General features: G+C 47.1%; 1 protein-coding gene across 2 annotated transcripts in view; it reads right to left on the bottom strand.

Annotated features, from left to right (window-relative positions):
- Window positions 1–21,736, bottom strand: part of UNK (unk zinc finger) — a 670,943-nt gene that overhangs the window by 66,212 nt on the left and 582,995 nt on the right. For both annotated transcript variants that reach the window (XM_086930733.1, XM_086930732.1), the window contains exon 13: window positions 8,341–8,529. In XM_086930733.1, coding sequence (XP_086786859.1) covers window positions 8,341–8,529 — 189 coding nt within the window. The remainder of the gene's footprint in view (window positions 1–8,340; window positions 8,530–21,736) is intronic.

Consider the following 21,736-nt stretch of genomic DNA (forward strand, 5'->3'; position numbering starts at 1 on the left):
CTCTGTAGCCTACACAAAACCCAATATCTCTCTTACTACCCTGGGTGTGTGGTTTGGGTACTAGGACTAATGGACTAGCCCAAGGGCTATCTGAAGGTTCAACCAATCACAGTTCCAACATTTTCTGGACTTCTGTCCTGATACAGTCCCTGACATGATCAGGTTGCCTGTAAATCTTATTGTTTAACAGGCAGACTATCCCCAGTGTCCACTTCATGAGTGCACCATGTAGTCTGACTTGGAGTCAGTGAAAACATATGTCTGAAATTTGGGGAGAATTTGTCTGCAATCAGTTCGCTGCTCATCAGTGAGGCAGCCTGCCAAGGCTACTCCATCAACTTATCCATCATCAGGGTTCTGAGAGAGCAGGTCTGGGAGAGGGTCACTCTTTTTCTCCTGTCCTTCATCAGTAGCCATGAGCAAGCCCATGTCTGCCCCATCAACATATGGTTTCAGTCTGTTGACATGAAGCACCCTATGGGGGCTCCTGGGAGTTCCAAGATCTACCAAATAGGTGACCTCTCCCTTCTGTTCAACAATAGTGTGGGGTCCACTCCACTTGTCTTGGAGAGCTGCTGGGGCCACAGGCTCCAACACCCACACTTTCTGTCCGGGCTGGTAAACAGTCAGTACAGCCTTTTGGTCAGGCCAGGCTTTCTGTAATTCCTGGCTAGCCTCAAGGTTTTTAGTTGCCTTTTTCATGTACTCAGCCATCCTGGAGCAAAGACCAAGTTCATAGTCCACAATATCCTGTTTAGGGGGTTTGGGAGGTAACTCCCATCCTTCCTTCACCAGACAAAGTGGTCCTCTAACAGGGTGCCCAAACAGAAGTTCAAATGGGCTGTAGCCAATCCCCTTCTGTGGAACCTTATGCAAACAAAAGGCAGGGTAGCAGGATATCCCATCTCCGTCTGGGCCTTTCTGGGAGACCCTTAATCATACCCTTTAAGGTCTTGTTGAACCTTTCAACTAGACCATTGCACTGTGGATGATAGGGTGTGGTGAACTTGTAGTTCACGCCACACTCCTTCCACATTCCAGTCAAGTAGCTAGACAAAGTTTGCACCTCTGTCAGATACTACCTCCTTAGGGAAACCCACTCTTGAGAAAACTCCCACGAGGGCTCTTGCCACAACAGGTGCTGTAGTGGTCCTAAGGGGAATTGCCTCTGGGTACCTAGTGGCATGATCCACTACGATAAACCTGTGCCCAGATGCAGTTTGGAGATCCATTGGTCCAACAATGTAAATCCTTACATGTTCAAAGGGAACCCCCACCACAGGTAGTGGTATAAGGGGGGCCTTTGTAGTGCCACCTGCTTTGCCACTGGCTTGGCAGATTACACAGGAGAGATAAAACTCCTAGGTGTCTTCAGACATGTGGGGCCAGTGAAGGTGAGGGACAATTCTCCAGACCATTTGAAGTCCCAGGTTGGTGGGCTTGGTTGAATTATGATGGTTGGCTCCAATGCCACTCTTGGGATATTGGCGAATCTTAAGTGGTGTTTATTTGTGAAATTTTGCATGATCTGGTTGTAGCCCATCTCTTTAGCTTTTTCATTTTTCGCGTCATCCCCAAATTGGGGCTCCTCTTTGCTGCATTAAATGTTTTCCTTATGCCACCTAGCTTGGTTCCTTTCTTTTTTGTTAACGTTATCTCCGTTTCCTTCTGTATTGGGTTCAGGCGTTGATCTCGGTGAGTATTTTTGTTGTTGTATCATTTAGAGTGCTCCCCATCCCTAAGTCAAGTGTTCCTTGATCTTTTGTGAAAGAAATTTCCGGGCACAGGGGAGAGGCAAGGCCCTTCTGTGTGGAGCTGGTGTGATTCAGTAATGCCCCCACGTCTTTTATGAAGGAGAATCTTGAGTACATTTTTGGTTGAATAAGAGTTTTTTTTTATTTCGTCTGGGTTAACGCCGGTCCCTCTGCTTCTGTTTCCCTTTCTTAATCCAGGTTCACTAAGATTTCGTCCTCCGTGGTGCTCACTGCATCTGTTCTTATTGATTTCTCGTGGGTGTTTAAAGGCACCTTGAGGATTTTCTTTTTTCGATTATTAATTACCGTTGTGACTGACCGCCTTTCTTTACCAGATCTCATGTCTAGATCGTTGCAGCGTCTGCGGTGTCTGTCAATCGGTCTTTCTGTCTGTCTCCGTCCGTCTCCGAAGCACGTTGTTATGCCCGATCCTGTTATTAATATTGTTCCTAAGGGTTGACCTAAGGGATGTCGTAAGACTGCTGACTGCTGTCTCTTGGCTGGGCAGGGCGCGGTTCTCTAGTTTTGCTAGTGGCTGACCTGAGGGGGGTTATGCTACTCAGCCCCCTTGGCCTGGCGCCTGTGGGTAGGCACCCCCACTACTTTCAGCCTTTTTAGAGGATCCTTTATAAATCTTTTGTTGTCTTTTGTTTATGATTTGTGGTATTTTTTTTACGTTGCTTTTATGGGGGTCTTTTATGAGTCTTATGAGGCACCCCGAGCTCCAGTCTCCCTGAGGGCAAAAGAGCAGGAAGGATTAGTCTCCCCCCAGCGCCGCACAGCTCGCGCCTCTCACCTTGTGCCTTCCGCCATCATACCGCTGTGTCCTCTTTTGCTTTTCTTTGCTTTTCTTCGTTTGCCCAGCTCTCTTCTTCCACAACTGTTAGTCGATTAGCTGCAATATCGGCTGGCTTCGGCGAACTATGGTTTGGTTGCAAAGGGGCAGAGGAGCGGCTTTCCCCTGCCTTCGCCGCTCAACAGCGCACACAGCTCTGCCCAGCCCCGCCCTCTGCCTACTATCGAGCCGAGGACAACACGGTCCGCACTCGACCCTGCCGATCGACCCCCGCTGGCTGGACTCAAAGCGGGTGAGCAGATCAGCAGAGTAATGTGACGGGTCGCAGACAAAAGATGTGTGGCGTTCGAGGAACCGCTGTCACTGACGACTCCTCTTCGCTTCGCTTCCTCACTGGCTCTGGACTGCTCCAGCAATGACAAACCACGGACTGGAGTAGAGGATGATGTGCAGAAAATGTGCAGAACCCACCTTTCCATTACTATTGCTTGCCAGCCAGTCAAGAATGTTTGGCTCCTACTTCCAACCAGGTGTCTGAGTTCTACTAAGGCAACACACAAGGAATTTGGCTGGTGTGGCCATGGTTATTGGGGGATGTGGGTGATGTAGTCTGACTGGCTTGTTGACCTTAACCTCTGGATCAGTGGGTGCCACGCCCATAAAACACTTGAGTACCTTGCTTAGGTTGTAATGGCTAAAGGAATGTGGTGCCTCTGCCGATACTGCAAAATAAACAGTTAATGAGACTGGCGAGGCGGAGCTAAAAAGCTCAGGAAGTGGCCTGTGTTCCTGCATTTTTTTAACTTCTCCAGAGCGGAAACGGCCATGTTCCCAAAAATGTGCGTTTAATCTAAGTGCATGTTCATATTGGGCATCTGGACATTGTCTGAAAATCCCATCAACAACAGCCAGGCATGGAGACAAATGAAGACAACGGTGCCAATGGCTCGCCCGATCGAATTGCTAGTGTCTAGTCCACAATGAATCGTGAATTTGGCCGTGCTACAGCCGTCTTGTATAGCTTGAGTGAGGACAAGTCCAAGGTCTTCCGGGACACATCAGAGGAGCTGAGCCACCCAAAAATCCCAAAGAGCGTGGGAATAGCAGCCAAACAGACAAATGACTCTGATGAACTTCAGGGACAAACTGATGGAAGAAAATAAATGTTCGGATTAGTTCAGCTAGTGGATGCCTGTACTGCTCAGCTCTCGGAGAGGGGGTGCGGCGGCAAAAATGCAGGCTCGCCTGGGGCAGGCCGGTGGCATTGTGCAATTTTGGGGTTTACCGAGGGGGCCAGAAGGAGATGTGACCCAGGTCCCCAAAAGGCTATCAGTGAGGGCCTTATTAAAAGGTAATAAGGACTTGGCATTATTTTACCCTGGTTGAATACCTTCAATGAAGGCATTGATTTGCACTTTAAAGGTAAGTAGCTGGAGGTTAAGATATTTAGCTGCCCCCCGCATGAACATCTCAAAAGCACCCTCTTCCGTGTCAGGGCATGGGGCGTGAGGAGGCCTTAGTCAGGAGTAGAGTTGAGATAACTGGCGTCTTGTAGGTCATCATACCATTTGTCTTGGTGGGAAGTTTTGCCAATTTCTTCACCTGCATCATAATTGTTGTCAGAATCTGTACCAAACAAGGATGTATTGTGTGTAATCATCCATTTTAAGGTGGGACGTCAAGTCATGCAGGGTGTGGTTCAAAAACAAGAGTGCAGTCTCGAATGAGGTTGTTACACTGCAGATTGAGAGTCAGGGAGCACATGGACACCACCTACTCCAGCATAGGTGGAGTCGGTGTTGATGTTCCGGGAACTGCCATGGGTTGCAGAGCTGGAGTAGGTTTGGGCAGCAGAAGTGACCTGCTGACAGGTTCGGAGAGTCCAACTGGTGCCGTGAGCATTCCCACCAGTGGTAACCGAGATAGAAGGCATTGCAGCTACATGGGGCCTGCAGACAGAGGAAGTAGGTGGGAACGGGCTTCAACGTAGACCAATTTCTGGAGCTAAATCAAGAAGCATTGGACAGTCAGTGTGCTATCTCAATAATTTAAAACTGACAAGGAAGAGCAGAGGATTTGGAGTTTGAAGACTATCAACACCAGAATAGACCCCTGTGGCTCCTAGATGGGAAGCAGGATCAAGACAGATGTTTGGACTTAGACCGGCCACAATGTAGGGTCTCATGATGTTTGGTGATGTAGAGCTTTGCCCTGCATCCTGTATGGCCTTTGGGTTAATCGAGATGCAGTTACTTAACACCTTGCGTGCTGCCCCGATTTCCCCCCGGTGCTGGACATTCCATAACTGGGTGTGGTCGTGACGGAACCATTCCGTCATCAGCACAGCTCAACCGTGACGGATGACGGAATGGTTCCGTCAAGCATCGAAGGGGTTAAAGTCTTGGATTTGTGGCTCAACCCCAAGGAAAACTGCTGACACTGGGCAGACATTTGCTTGTGACTGTCCCTACTCAGTTTGAATCATGTAGTCTTAGTAGGTGACATTTCCATTGCACACTAATATAATTTTTGTCACAAAAACTGTCTCAAAGAGATGAAAGGTAGATCTGGTGCTGCGTCTGGTGGCGTTGAAAGAAAGGAACTGACGTAAGCAGGCAGGAGTGTCACCTATATGGGCCCTCATGCTATTTTTGAAGCAGAACAGAATCAGCTTGGAGTTGCATGGTGCTACCTACCGGCGCACAGAAGTACTGCTCAAAGGTTTCCGGGTCCAGTGTGACGCCTGATATTCAAAGGAAAGGAATCTGCAGTTAGAAGTCTCTATCAGAAATGCTTTACCCGTGGAAGCATTTTAACACAAGCCTAAGATGGATCTGTTTTGGTTGGAGGTAGGATTTCTTCACATTTATGGTGAACCGTAGGTTGTGAAGCAGAGTCATGGCTGTTTGAGTGTGTGCTAGTCATTGCTGCCTGCTGCTTCTCTTGATCAGACAATTGTCAAGGTATGAGAAGACAGGACTGCCAACTCTTTGGATATGTGTGGCCACCAAAGCCTGGCACATACGTGAACATCATGGTAGTGACTCGAAGGGTAGGAATCTGAATTGGAAGTGCTGTCCTCTTACCACAAACTAAAGATAACGGTGATGGGCAAGGTGGATAGGGATATGATGTAGGCATCCTCCAGGCCTAGCGCCATCAAGAAGTTTCCTTGGCAAAGTTATGGGATGAGATCCTGAAAGGTTGGTTTTTGAAAGTGCTGACAGAAATAACGGTTCAGTGGCCTCAGATCTAGAATGGGCATTGAGTGAGGAAGTACAGCAACTAGATGCCTATTACTTGTTGGTGCTGTGGCATGAGCCCTAATGAGCTCTTCTGGAGGAGGGCTTGAACTGCCTCGAAAAGGGTGATATGGCCTTTGTGGCATGGGCAAGGCAGAATCCTTTGCCAGAGCTACCTCTCACCCTGCCTTTGTTGATGTTGCCCCGGTAGCAATCCCTTGTATATTCCTTGCCTGTGTGTGACTAATGAAAGGCCTACTGATGGGGCTGGTAGGATCGCACTTGGCCAAGTGGTCTGGTTTTTGCCCCCACCCCTAGGTTGTAGCATGTGAAATGTCCCTCTTCGAGTCGCAAATTGTAATGCATCCATGAACTTCATTTCTGTCTCATTTACCTTTTCTAACATTTTATCCACTTGGGACCCAAAGTGATGTCCCCTATCGAATGCGATGTAAAGATGTTCTTGTAGCTTCACCATGAACACAGAGATACTTGTATTAATACTATGAGAAGCAGCATATGCAGCACTCAGTGCGCAGCAGAAATTTGCATTGGAGATAATATTCCCCTTGGTTACAAGCCCGTCTCCCCTATTCCTATAGGTCTCAGGAGGTGCTGCACCAGTGCATCAATTTCCTCCCAGTGAAACCTAGACAGCAAGTCGATTAGGCGATTCGCCAGTTGGTGGCTACACTGAAAGTTAAGTGTTTACCAGAAGTGCCAAGGTGCTTGCTTCCCTTGTCGGGTGGAGGAGGAGGGGTGGGGGTTTTGGGGGTGGAGTCACTGACGGCTTGTGCAGCGGTGCTCTTGAGTGCTGAATGTACCACTAAGGAGTCTGGGGTGTCATCCCACAAATGTAGGGTGGGTTGTGGAATGGAGGTTTCGGAGAGGGTCTCCATCAGGAAGTCATCGTCCTCCTGCCCTAATCACAGCATGACACACAGGGGTACCATCTGGTCAGGTGGCTTTGCTGGCTATGACTCCAAATTGGTGTAATCATGCTAGGGGTAATACCCATTCCTAGACGCTGGTCATAGGGGTTTCCCTTCCAATAGGGCCTAGCTGGGTTTTAGTAGGAATGCACTGACCAGTCAGGTGACTCTAGTGGTGGAAGGTGAGGGAAGTATGGGCATGATAGGAGTGGGGGTGGAGGAAGAGGTGGAGGCTGTGACTGCCTGGGCGGGGGTGGTTAGAGTGGTGGGCTTGTGGACGTGTCCTCTTTTTTTGGGCACCAGAGCTCTTACATGAGGTTACTCTGTGCTTTTTTGGAATCCGCTAATGGTTGTCCCGGGGGAGGATTAGTGGTGATCTTGCCAGTCTCTAGGAGAAAGAAGAGGTGCTTCTGTCTGGCATCAAGCTCCTCTGCCACCTTTTGTAGGTTGGGTGCCTCATAGTCCTCTGACCTTGGTGTCAAAGGGGCCATCAATGCTGACTTGATTCTCAGGTTTGGAGGGGATCTCAGCGTTGTCTTTGATTCTGAATAAGGGAATTCTGTGTCCTTCTGTGAAGGGGGAACTGACTACTAATGTAGCTTGACGCCCTTCTTCAAAAGCCTACTTGGCTCTAAAGCCTTCTCTAGTGCCGGACAGAGTCTGATGGCGGCAGAATCCAGGCTCCCTGCCAGACTCCCAAGGAGTGGTACTCTGCCCTGGCCTGAGGATGTTTCGCGGAATGGCTTTGATGCACTGAAGTTATACTCATGCTCATCTGAGATGTCTTTGTTTGGGGATTAGGACATCCTATCTTCGTCTTCTCCCTTGAATGTACTAAAGGACAGCATCTTGGAGATGGGTGCCGGTTTGGCCGCTAAGATGCTGAAGGGGCCTATCTCTTCTACCTAAATGTCAAAAGAGATCTAGTTCTAAAAAATTGTCAGGGTTCTCAGAGGATGTCTACTACGCTATCTTAGTGTAAGCCCAGTGCTGCCCCCTTCAAGATCCTTGGGTCATTTTGCGGCAGAAGACCAGACAGAACTTGTAGGATGCTTTATGATTGTAAGACAGACAAACGTTGCAAAGGCCAAGGATATTTTGCATTGCATCTTGGGCAAAATTTGATGCATGTGCTTTCCATCACCCGCTTCCTGAATTCATTCCCTCAGGCTAGTGCGGCAGGAACAAAAGGACACTCAGTGAGTTAGAGGAGACGCAGGGATGTCAAAGTGGAATAGTTATGATCAATGTAGACGTGAACCCATTTGTTAGACAGGAGCTGGCCACTTGGTGGCAGATAGCTGAGACTTCAGTCTCGAAGTGGTTGAGTCCCACTACATTGTAAGAGAATTAAAAAAATGTATATCTACAGCCACACATGATACAAACATACAATTTTGAGGTGCTCTTTCTTTCCTAATCTGTAAGATTTCAAATGCAGTTTTCCTTGCAACTTTCCATTTCTATAGCAATTCTAAGCACTCAGATTCCTAATATGTTAACAATAGCCAACTACATGGATCAAGCAGTCAAAGAAAGCACCTGGGTACTCCTTCTCCAACCTTCACCACTCTGTACACTGCATGTGTAGCTACATCTAATAGTTAATTTCTTACCCAATGATCCATGTGAACTTGATGTTCCGAGGAAAGTGCTATCCGATTGGCTAGGTTGTCCCTGTTGCTGTGGAAGGAATTGGGAAGAGAGGCTGACAGGTGGGGATGGTGAAGCAGAGTGAAAGGAGGCAGAGCTTCCAAGCGAACCTGGAATATTTACAGGAGCAGAACTCTGAAGTAAACTGCCACCTGCAGGTATTAAAGAGGAATAAATTAGGAGTGAACATGAGACAGAATTAATATAAAACAGGGTGAGAGAGAGAACACAGAAGGCGAGAGTAATGACAGAGGAGAGGTGGAGATAATAGATGAACACATAACCAGGGAAAGGTGTTAACACAGAGATAGAAAGACAGCATGCTCAACGAGGAAGCAGGATGATGGGGGCAAAGACAACCAAGTGAGGGTGAATTCGAATAGATGAAAGAGATATATATCCAGACAGCAAAAACAGACAATATTAGGTATACAGGTAAATAGGGTAAAAAGCAGCAAGTGAGCCAGGGAAGTAGAAAGCAAAAGTGGATAAGGGCAGATATGGTAGAGGAGTTGAATGGAAAGAAGCAAATCACGAAAAGGAAATTTGAAGAAAGAAAAGTGGGGAGATACAAGCAGCAGAAGATGACATGTTGGAGAGTAACCAATAGAGACAAAGATGAGCCAAGAGGATATGTGAGAAGAGAAGAAAGAGAGAGAGACAAATTAAGTTAGCTCCAGAGTCTGAAATACAACAGCATTCACAATCTATGATAAACCAAGTACAAATATTATTATAATATGTATGTCCTTTACAGTGTACCCAAAACACATGCACTCTCCCAACACACAAACAGGTACATATTATAAGTCAAAGGTGGCCACTAAAGTATGCAACCCGTTTTGATTCGCTGGGAATGAGTTTCAGAAATGCAAAAGATGATATGGACAGCTGGTTTATACTATGCAGTTTTAAGGTGCAGAAAAGCCCTACTAAATGGTAACCAAAGTTTTGAGTACCTGAATATTTTCATCATAATTTCAGTTTTAAGGCCTTTACCACATCTCAACAAGTGTTTTGTAAGAGGAGACTGCCTCTGAAGCCTATCAAGAGTGTCATTAAATATTCACTTCTCATGCAGTATCTAGGATACTGGTGTTCTATTGAAATGCTAGAATCAGTGTTGCAAGCAGTCCTTGTAAGAAATCAACATCCTTCGCTTGGTCACTGTCCCTATCATCCACATCCAAGGCATCTTAGTCTGAACTGAATATTTCCAAACCGAAGAATCTTTGTGGTCTGGAGAGAGGATCACATAATGATTCTTCATTCGAATTCACATAAATCTTCTACTTAGAAACATCGATAATGTGTGCCCTAATAGGCTCTTCAGCCAGCGACAGAGTTTGATCCATGGAAGGCATTGTAATCAATTTTGAGACTGGCACTGAAGAAGGGCCCCAATGAACGGGTGTGGTTCCCTGGCCATACTGCACTTTGCCTTAGCCACAACAATTGGAGCCCTTGAAGGGACTGTGTACAGGATTGGGAACAGAGCCTCTTCAGCCTCCAAACCTGCAGGAATGGACGCCGCTTCACCCAAAAACCCTGGGAAGTAGCCCAGAGGTTTGCACTGCTATCCTGAATAGGTCCAGCATAGCCAGCCTGAAGGACAGCTGAAAGACAGGGAAACTCCAGTCTGTACTTCTTAGGCACAGCATAGAGGTGGAATTCAGCACCCGAAAATGATGCTGGGATTTCAAATGGTCTGGAGAACTGGACCTCATCTTTGAGGAAGACTATTTATCCTTCCTATGGTGCTTCTCATGTTGTTTGTGGCAGAATCGATTTGGTGGAACATTTCCTAGTGAGTGACTTACCTTTGGGAGAGGGTATTACCAAACACAAGTCACAGGCTGTAGTGGCATACCCCAACCTTAAAGCCACCACAAACAATAGCTGGGGGTTACAAAAGCGACATCTTATGTCACCGTGTACAAGCTTGAAGTCTTTAAGGAGACTTTCATGTACTCGCTGTTGAAAGATGAAGAAACTGTTGGTGAGGCAAGCAATTCACACTGAGTCAATGATGCACAGAAAAAAAGGAACTGATGCAAGTTCAGTAGTTGGTAGCTAATATGCTCTAGTCATGTCAAGAGGTGGTAACAGCTCGAGTTGCAAAGCAACAACTGGTGGTATTGAGGAGCCATTATTAGAAAAGCATTTTAGTTCAGTCCGAAGCCTGGGACAAGTATTCATAAGAAGAGGAATCTTGAGGAAGATGTATTCATCAGAAAACCCCTAACACAACATGCCATGTCTAATGTGTCTACCAGTCAGCCAAAGCTACTGCATTCAAATAATTTGTTGGCAGAGGGGTACAATCTATAAATCACCTTTCCCATCACTCTCTGCAGAGCATCAACTGGTAATAGGATAGGAACAATAAAAGAGAGCTACCAGAGGAGTATCATCTAGAAACCCTTTACAACACCAAACCACCTCTTCGTATCAACCACCACTATCTCCACCTCCAGGGAAATGCCCAGTCTTGCCTATGTCAGTACACCACAGGAGTAAGAAGAAAATTCGGTTACACAAACCCACTCCTTTTCACCTCCTTTCTAACCTGCCTGCCTCAACCCATAATAGGTGGAACCCTTGAAGTAAAGCAATGTGCATCCCTCCTGTTTTAGGTAAACAACTATTTCACTCTCCATCCCATACACATTCCAATTTAGACATTAACAGCTGTTTACGGAAGGGCCTTCGCACATCCCCAGAGCCCTTAAATCATCATTACCAAATAGCATATTACCTCAATTTAACATGTAGCCCAGGATTGATCTATGTGAGCCTCATTCAACACGTAAACCGTTTTTAATAGAAGACAAATATCCTAGATTGTCTGCCTGCCTTTACTTGACACACTAACTATTCTTGCTATACATATAAATCCACAAAATACAAAACCCTCTTTGGGGTGAGTTTGGGAAGTACTCTGTCCAGTAGAGCAAACCAATCCCGTAACATAAAATCTAAAAACAATAAATAGCTCTAAGAAATAACAAATGCACCTTCTACAGGATGGTAGTCCGGTGATGCTGGGCACTACCTAGCAGCCTACTCCTAGTCAAGGTAAAAAGTGGAGGTATAATAGGAGATCAAAATCACCAATAAATGCCCCAGGCCCTACAATAAAATAATAACAAGAGACAAATGGAAACCCTTAATATCAATCTCTGTATGACATAACGCACAGCGACTTATTGTAGGCTACATTTGGCTCCTTCTGAGCTGCACAGTAACAACAAATTCTTTGTGCAGAATCCAAAATCATGGGGGTAACCAAAAGATCCACCCGGTGAGAACCCAAAATGTTGTCTGTTTCACCTACTCTACGCAACATATTCTGTATTGCCTACCTTTGTATATGGCTATAATAACCTCAGTGGCCCCTCCACAGTCGTCGTTCGATCCTTTAGAATCTGTCTGGGTGTGGGTCAATTCATGTTTCTTATTCCACCTCTTAAATCTTGGTGGCAGATGAGATCTTGGGGAATGTGGCAGGCAGGATGGGCTCTCACATCCCGCTTTTCTCACCAGTTGCTCCCTGCTGCTCAAATGCCCATAACGAAGGTGGCTTTACCATTCATCAGAAGATTATGCTTGGCTGACAACAATACAATGTATTGGATAATCAGTTAGCATAGTTTGCACTTGACTTCGAGAAGCAATCATCATTGCTGTTTGACTGCCACAGTGAAATCCGGAAAAATCAAGAATTTTGCATCATCAATGGTGAAGACCCCATTCTTGCAAGTCCGTAGCTGCATGATGTTCCGGTCATGGCAATACAGTAGTTTAACTATTATCAGTTATAAAAGGGAGCAGGAGAGAGACAAAGGCTTTCTGAGAAGAACTCAGTAAGACCCATCGGGCCACTCTGGTGCTCTGTCATTCCCCGTGGAACTTCTGGGCACTAACTCGTCAGGATCTCTCTCATAATCCACCAATTCTATTATTACTTCTGTGGACCTTTCCTTTAGTGTAGTCTGCTCTACAATCTAGGAAAAGGCTCTCCTGCAGCCCTATTACCGGACTATAAAGGAGTTGGCAAAAGGTAACCTTAACTGTGCCTTCCACCTTTGACTGGGCAAACAAACAATATACATTGGTCAGCTGGCAAAAGGCTAACATCTACAACTGTACCTATTTGTGATTCAAGGCTAGTGTGGGAGCAAACAACAGCTCACACAGAGGTTGTCTTGGAAGGCTCTAAAGTGGCATTCTACATAGATTCCGCTAGTGCTTGATCTTTGTTGCTTTAACATGAAACATGGGGAAGCAGGAGACTGAGGTGAGTGTTTAGCAATCAAGTTGAGATCGAGAACCTTAAGGGGCCTGAAGTTTAGTGCATGACCATCTGGAGATATAATTCAGAGCACCACTTTGAAAAAACCTCTGCATAGTAGGGTAGCTTGCTGTAAACAAGTAAGTTAATGGAAAATATTCTGGTAATGGGGCTACAGATTAAATAAATGGTGATAATTTAAGTAAGGCTGGCCTCTCCTTCACACTTTCACGGATGTTCTGTATGCAGAACCAATACTTTTACATTTTGAGTTCCAGGGACAGTATAAGGCTTCCTTAGAGGAGAATGAAATGAAATGAAAGGAGTCTTGTCGTGCGCAAACTTAGCCCAGTGGGCGTCAAGGCGCCTAATTCCAAAAACCAGCTCATAACAAAAACCCCAAAGAGACAACTACATACCAGTGACCAACTCCCATCCCCATACAGACACTGATCGCTACAAGGGAGTTAGGCTCGTTCTACTTGAATTAATTTGGACTCTACACGAGCCTTCCAATGTGGCCTTTGTCTCAAGGGACCACCTATATGTAATGTTTTGATTGTAAATAAGATTTGTCACTGAATGACTCAGATCACTTTTACCCTTTTCCTAACACTCCTTTCACTTCACCCCTTCCTGTTGTGTTTGTGGGCACAAACATGTTTACAAATGTGTTTAATGTCATATAAGTTGTAATCCAGTGAGAAGGATATACATGCAAAATTTGAATTAAATTCTTTTGCATTGAATAGCTTTGCTTTTTTGAATTGATTTAAATTAATGTAATTGAATTTTTGTGTGATAATCACAGTTCCTAGTCTTAGGACCCTTTTCCTTCATTCCCATAACAAAAACCCAGCAGTTCAACCTGAGTACGCTCTTGAAAAGCACCACGTGTTTAAGGCCTTTTTAAACAGGTCTAGAGAAGGTAGAATTTTAATCTCAATAGGCACGGTGTTCCAGAGCTGGGGAGCAGCGACGGAAAAGGCCCTGGCTCCCCATCTGGTGAGCCTGAAGCGAGGGACAGCAAGCTGGAGTAGTCCCGCAGAGCGAAGGCACCTTGTGGGATGGTAACGGGTAAGAAGGGAGCTGATGGCGCCTTTAGATCCATCCTCAAGAGCTCTGTACGTCAAGCACAAAATTTTAAAATAGATTCTGTGCTGGACAGGCAACCAATGGAGATCTCTCCTCGCAGAGGTGGCAGATGATGTTTTAGGAAGGTCTAGGACAAAGCGTGCAGCAGCATTCTGCACGGTTTGCAGCCGATGTATGAGGCCCTTGTTGGACTCCATGTATAGAGAGTTGCAGTAATCCAACCTGGAGCCAACAAGGGCGACTACAATCTGCTTACGTGCTCGAAGGGACAGATAGCTGCGAATTCTATTGAGTATCCTGATCACGCCCCAACAGGTTGCCACAGTCCGATTCACCTGAAGGGACATCGAGAGTGAAGTATCAAACACCACACTGAGATTTCTGGCAGATTGAGAGGGGGTGGGGCAGGTGCCGAGAGAGGAAGGCCACCACTCACTCGACCAGACATCTTGGTCCTTCCCAAAGACCAACACCTCTGTCTTGTCGCCATTCAACTTCAGGGAGTTGATGACCATCCAGTCTGCAACATGTTGCATACATGACCTGAAGCTGGAGCCAGAAGTAATGACAGAGGAATGGGTGAATGACACCATGATCTGGGTGTCATCGGCGTATGATACCACCTCCATCCCATCTCCAATGTATCTAGCTCCTGCTGAAAACAAAGCCATGAACAAGGGAGAAGATGTGCTTAGTAATGAAACAAAATTCCTAAACACACTCCAAGGGACAAATTTTCTTTAGATCGAGAAACAAAGCAGACAAAACAGAATCTGTTGCTAAAGTGTCCAGTATCAGCCTGGCTTTAGCCAAGGATGACCTGGGGATGAACAATAGTTACTTACCTGTAATCTGTGGTTCTCCAGTATTGGTGTCTTTCATAGATTCAGATGCCTGAATCATTCCCCGTCGTCGGAGTCCCACTGTACATAAAAAAGCAATAATATGTCTATAGAAACACCAAAACCTTGGTAATAACAAACCAGGAAGTAAAGTAGCCCAAGCTACAGTACAAAAAACTTCCACACTCATGACTATCCTAGTCATTTTGTATAAAACAAACTGCAGCAAATCAGGCGACAGCACCCACCAGAATGTTCTCCCTAGAGGCTCAGGCTCTCAGATTTTCTCGCACAGGAGATAACCAAATAATCCCCTGAAGGAGCCTCTGAGGGGAGGTGGGCGGTTGCATGTGAATCTATGAAAGACACCAATACTAGAGGCATTACAGTATACATGTATAATAATAAAATAGGAAAAACATGTTATAAGCATCTAAAAAGAGCATAGAGGAGGAGGGAGAACAGAGGCTCACCTTATTTGAAAAGATTGCGAAGAACTGCTCTTCCCACCGAAGCATCTGCATCACTGGCGAGTCCAAACAGTAGTGCTTGGTAAAGGTGTGCCTGCTGGACCAAGTTGCAGCTCTGCAGATCTGAAGAAGAGGCACACCAGCGAAAAGAGAGGTAGAAGAGGATATTGCTCTTGTAGAATGAGCTCTAGGTAAAGACTGTAAAGGTCTTCCTGCTTGTTGATGACAGAGTCCAATTGCTGAGGAGACCCACCGGGCTATAGTCTGTTTGGATACAGCGCATCCCTGGCGCAGTTTTCCATATGCCACAAACAGTTGGTCTGTTTTGCGAATAGTGGCCGTTCTTTGAAGGTAGAACTTGAGACATCTCCTGATGTCTAAAGAGTGCAAGGCCCTTTCAGCCGCTGATTGTGGATTTGTAAAAAATGTTTTGAGAATTACCGGCTCATTAAGATGAAAGTCAGATGGAACTTTGGGCATATACCTAGGATTCGTACGTATCACCACAGAATCTGAAGTAAATTGCAAGAAAGGAGATTGTGAAGTGAATGCCTGAATGTCACTGATCATTCTAGCTGATCTCAATGCTAAGAGCAACGAGACCTTCCCTGAAAGGAACTTGAGATCAAACTTATGAAAGGGTTCAAAGAGGTGACGCATGAGTTGAGCGAGCACCACATTTAAATACCAAGATGGAGGTGGACGTCGAATTGGAGGAAACATACAGAATAGTCCTTTAAAAAATTGTTGAATTCCTTGAAGAAAAAAGAGAATTAGATCCGTCCTGCCGGAATCTGGAAATGGCTGCCAGAAGTACCTTTAGAGTTGAATGCGATAAACCTGATCTAGCCAGATGAAGGAAGAAAGGCAAGATCTGTTCCGGCCAAGCATGGATGGGATGCAGATCAGCAGAGCGACACCAGGCACAAAATCGCTTCCATTTGAGCTTGTAGGTTTTAATCGTTGCTGGCGCTCTAGCATTGGCCAGAACTTCTTGACAATCTGCAGGGATGTCTAAGTGGGCGAACACATTGTGTTGAGGAGCCAAGCTGATAATTTCAAGGAAGCTGTGTTCGGATGGCACACTTGACCCCCTTGAGTGCTCAGGAGATTCGGTATTTGTGGCAGCTGGATTGGACTGCACTCCAAAAGGAGGAGAAGTTCGGTGAACCAATATTGTCGAGGCCACCTTGGAGCAATCAGGATTAGGCGACATGGTTGTCTCTTCATCTTCCTGATGACCTTGGGGACTAAAGAAATTGGTGGAAAGGCGTATGCAAATGTTTGAAACCAGTTCATCGAAAGCGCATCCCCGCATGAGTTCCTGTGGGGAATCCAGCTTGCAAAGCGTGGGCATTTCCGGTTCTGATTCGTCGCAAACAAATCCAGGTCGGGGTGACCCCACTCTCGGAATACTCGATCCAGGGTCGGCTGATGGATCGCCCATTCATGATTGGATACAGCAGACCTGCTGAGGGAGTCCGCTAGCACGGAGGAGACCCCTGAAACGTGGATCGCTGAAAGATTGATATCGTGATCCAGAGTCCAATTCCAAATCTCTTGTGCTTGACAAGATAGCCGGGCCAACCTTGTACCTCCCTGTTTGTTCAGGTAATGCATACTGGTTGTATTGTCTGTTCGAATTAGAACCGTGGAACCCTCGATGATTCTTTGAAAATACTTCAGAGCTAGAAAGATGGCTCGTAGTTCCAGGAGATTTAGGTGCCACTTTTTCTGTTGTAAGTTCCATTTTCCGTTGATTGTCATTCCCTGGTGGTGTGCGCCCCATCCCTCCAGAGAAGCATCCGTGGTAATGATAAATCTGGGCACCTCTGTCAGGAATGCACATCCCCCTTGTAGGTTGCTTCTTTGCATCCACCATTGAATGGAGTTTCTCATCCGTGGACACCGTCACCTTCCCTGAGAGCTGGAAGCACGCCGAACTCAGCGCTCTACTAAAGAAACCAACAACGGACCCCACCGAACTCAAGAATTACCGCCCCATCTCGCTCCTCCCGTTCCCAGCCAAAGTCATCGAGAAGACCGTCAACAAGCAGCTGGCCGCCTTCCTCGAGACGAATGGATCCCTCGACCCCTCACAGACCGCCCTCATCGCTGCCACCGATGACATCCGAGCCCTGCTGGACAACGGTGAAACAGCGGCCCTCATCCTCCTAGACCCCTCCACGGCGTTCGACACTGTCTGCCACCGCACCCTAGTGCAGCGCCTCAGCAACATCGGAATCCAGGAGAAGGCACTGGAGTGGATCATCTCCTTCCTCGCTGGAAAGACACAGAGTCCGCCTACCACCGTTCAGATCTGCAGCCACGGAAGTCATCTGCGGCGTTCCTCAGGGCTCCTCGCTCAGCCCCACCCTCTTCAACGTCTACATGAGCCCCCTTGCGGCCATCGCACGCCAACACAACCTCAACATCATCTCCTACGCCGACGACACCCAGCTGATCCTCTCCCTGACCAACGACCCAGCCGCCGCCAGGACCAACCTCCACGAAGGGATGAAAGACGTAGCCGAGTGGATGACGACCAGCCGCCTGAAACTGAACTCAGACAAGACGGAAGTCCTCATCCTGGGCTCCTCGCCCTCCGCCTGGGACGACTCCTGGTGGCCCCCCGCCCTGGGCACCGCACCCAAACCGACAGATCACGCACGCAACCTGGGCTTCATCCTGGACTCCTCCCTCTCCATGACCAGACAAGTCAACGCCGTCTCCGCGTCTTGTTTTAACATCCTGCGCATGCTACGGAAGATCTTCTGGTGGATCCCCACCGAGACCAGGAAGACGGTCACCCAGGCCCTCGTCTCCAGCCGACTGGACTACGGCAACGCCCTCTACGCCGGAACCACCGCCAAGCTCTAGAAGAGACTCCAGCGGATCCAGAACGCCTCAGCCAGACTCATCCTCGACATCCCCCGGAGCAGCCACATCTCCGGACATCTGAGAGACCTGCACTGGCTCCCCGTCAACAAGAGAATCACCTTCCGTCTCCTCACCCACGCACACAAAGCCCTACACGACCAAGGCCCGAGCTACCTCAACAACCGCCTCAACTTCTACGCTCCCAAACGCCACCTCCGATCGACCAACCACGCCCTCGCCGCCGTCCCCCGCATCCAAAGAGCGACAACAGGAGGAAGGTCCTTCTCCTACCTGGCCGCCAAGACCTGGAACACCCTCCCTCCCGACCTTCGCCTGACCCAAGACCACCTCTCCTTCAGGAAGAAACTCAAGACCTGGCTGCTCGAGCAGTAGCGGCACCCCCCCCCCCCCCAAGCGCCTTGAGACCCTCCGGGTAAGTAGTGCGCTCTATAAATGCCTTGATTGATTGATGCTGATCATGTCTTTGAATGATCATACCACCTGCACCCACTGAAGACTGAGCTCTTCCTGCAAGGGCCTGAGACGAGAGTTGGGGATGAGAGGGATACATGAAGAGATCCTCCCTAGGAAAGAATTGAACTTGCGAACAGAAACGCACTCTTTTTTCAGCAGTATGGAAGCCATCCTGTGGATCTTGATCTGCCTTTCTTTTGAAACAAAAACTCGGGCGAGTTGCGTGTCCAACGTTGCTCCCAAGAAAGACTTCCTTTGAGCTGCAGTTAGATGGGACTTTTCGAAATTGACTGAGAAACCCAGGCTGTGAAATAGTGACAGGCACCTTTGAACGTGAGCTTCTGCTGTGACTAGAAAACTGGCCTTAATAAGGCAGTCGTCCAAATATGGGTAAATTTGAATTCCTTCAAAACGAAGATGAGCTGCCACCGGAGCTAATATCTTCATGAAAACTATGGGAGCTGAACGGAGTCCAAATGGGAGAACTTTGAACTGAAAGTCCCTGCCAGCCACTCTGAACCTTAAAAACTTCCTATGCCTGAGAAGGATGAGCACATGGAAGTAAGCATCCTGAAGGTGGAGTGTTGCCATGTGATCCCCTTCCGAGAGAAACTGGAGGATTTCTTGAAGTGTTAACATCCGGAAGGATAATTTTTTGAGGTATTTGTTGAGGGCACGCAGGTTGAGGATGGGACGCCATTCTCCCGACTTCTTGCGTATAAGGAAAAATCTCAAATAAAATCCTTTCCCTCTTTGCAATTGAGGTAACTTTTCGATTGCTCCTTTCCGAATCATGGCACATATTTGGGTGAACAGCTCTTTGAGATGAGCTGGTGGTGGACCTTTTGGGGGAGAATTTGGAGGGGCTTTGACAAATTCCAGAATGTGGCCACTGGATACAACGTCCAGGACCCATCTGTCTGTAGTAATCTTGGAACAATTTATTAAGTAGTGGGATATTCTTCCTCCAATTTGTAAATTTGGCTTGGGTAGAAGTGGTGACAGGTTGTTCGTCTCACTTGCTCTTGTTGGTGTCTCTTCCTCGATAAGAGGATTTCCTTCTTGTCTGGTAATAATTGTTCCCTCTCTGACCGTACGTTTGCTGCCTGTACGGTTGGTATCTTTGGTTACCTTGTGTGTGGCTATATGAACGCTGCTGAGAGTAACCTCCTCTTTTGGAGAAATTGCCTCTTCCTTTTGCACCACGAAAGGACGACTTACGGAATTGCAGCGTTCCCAGCGATCGTGCTGTTTCCGTGTCCTTCTTTATAGCTTGCAAAGCCTCATCTACCTGTTGGCCGAAAAGGAACTCTCCATCATAGGCCATGTCCATGATTTTAGTCTGGACTTCTAAGCGAAAGGACGTAGATTTGAGCCATCCTTGTCTTCTCAAAACAGCTGCACCCGCCAGCTGTCTGAAACTTGAAGCCGCCACGTCCACCGCAGCATCAATTATTTCAGCCGACGAACATTCACCTTTGTGTGATATCTTCTTGGTCTCAGACTTATCAGGCTCCGAAAGCTTCTCAATATAATGCGCTATGCTCTATGTCTGACTACATCTGCCTATCGTACTTCCCAAGTATCGCTAGGGAGTTTGCAGCACGGACAGTAGTTGCCGCTATAATGGAGATCTTCTTGCCAATTGAATCAAGACGTCTCCCCTCCCTGTCAGGGGGAGCAGTGACTTGCGAAGAAGGATTCCTGGCCCCCCTCTGAGCCACCTGGGTGACAACTGAGTCTGTTTTAGCTTGACCAATAAGGCATGCCGGTGAAGTGAGAGGCGCCTTATATCTACTCGAGGTAGAACTGCCGGGAGAGAGTTTGGCGTAGCCATTATCTTCAAACCCTCCTTCCAAATAAAGTCAATTATTGCAATGGTCTTCATCTGCCTTTTTGGCTGATCTTTAAAATCATACAGGAAGCATTCATCCTGTTTAGACTCCATGGTGATAAGAAATCTTTTTGTTGCCCTGTCCATGATTTGATGAAAAGTCGCAATGTCTACCGGCGGAGAGTCCGCCGTAGGTGGACCAGCTGGAGGAGTTTGTGCTTGATAATCGTCCCACTCCGACAGTACCAATTTGTCGTCTACTTCACCTTCTTCTCTTTCCTCATCAGAAGTAACATCATCCTGGGTGTGATGAGATGGTACCGGCGAAGGAGGTATTGTAGGTTGTGTCTCCGAGATTGGCAGCGGAAAGGATTGTCTTGGAGGTCTGAATGGTGCCGTAGAAGCTTGTGGCATAGGCGTTGACACGTGTGAATCACCGGACTCGGAAGGTGGGAATCGGCGGTAATAATCACTCAACATATATTGAAGGTTATGGAGTAAATCCAGTGGCATCTGCGCAGTAGGCACCGACACGGGAGCCCGACCAAAAGGCTCAAGGAACTGATCCTCTTCTTCATGATCTTCATCCTGATATTTTATAAGCAGCTCAGATGGGCTTCTGGCTGCAAGAAAACTTTCATCTTTGTAGGATTCCTTCTCCTCCTCAGAGTCTAATAACTGCTCCGGCAACTTTAACGGTGATAGAGCCGTTAAGGATGATCCACATCTTTCTAGCAATGAAGCTGTCGTAGACGGGGAAGGTAAAGGGACTGTAGATGGCTTAGCTGACCACACTTGCAGTTCTGTACAAGTTGATAGTGGAGGCTGTAGGAAGATGGATATCTGACTATGGTTGCCCCCAACTTTTTGCCTAGTGTTTTGCTGGTTTTCGACATAGTTGGCCTGGGATCCTGCTATCCAGGACCCCAGGCTTCCTGCTCTCTCTGTTAAAATGGACTCCATGTACCTTAAGTACATATCTAATTGGTATTGGGTCACTCTTGTAAGTCCTTGTACAGTGTACCATAGGTACCCAGGGCATAAGTGCCCCCAAGGCCTACCAGGGGCTGCAGCATGTATTATGCCACGCCTGGCTGGCCATCCAAAACTGACACAACTGGCTGGTGACACAACTGGCTGGTAACACAGCTGGGGCAAGGTGGTGTAATCACCCTTTGCTTTAGATATAGTATACCTATATCTAACCCTAAAATGGACACATATACTCCTATAAGTCACTCCTATGGCAGGCCTTAACAATCCTGGAGGCAGAGTGCTTGGAATTATGTGAGATGGTGCTCTAGCATGAGCTGAGCCTGTCTGCAGCTTTCGGAACCAAGTCCTTTAGCTGTTTCCATGATAACGCTATACCATATACTCTTAAGCGCATTATAATCCTCGCGGTTATTGCTAACTTTGGCATAGCATTATCAAAACATGTCGAGTCAGGTGTCATATGAATTGGAATAC

The sequence above is a fragment of the Lissotriton vulgaris genome, chromosome 7 (genome assembly GCF_964263255.1).
Source record: "Lissotriton vulgaris chromosome 7, aLisVul1.2, whole genome shotgun sequence".
Classification (NCBI taxonomy): domain Eukaryota; kingdom Metazoa; phylum Chordata; class Amphibia; order Caudata; family Salamandridae; genus Lissotriton; species Lissotriton vulgaris.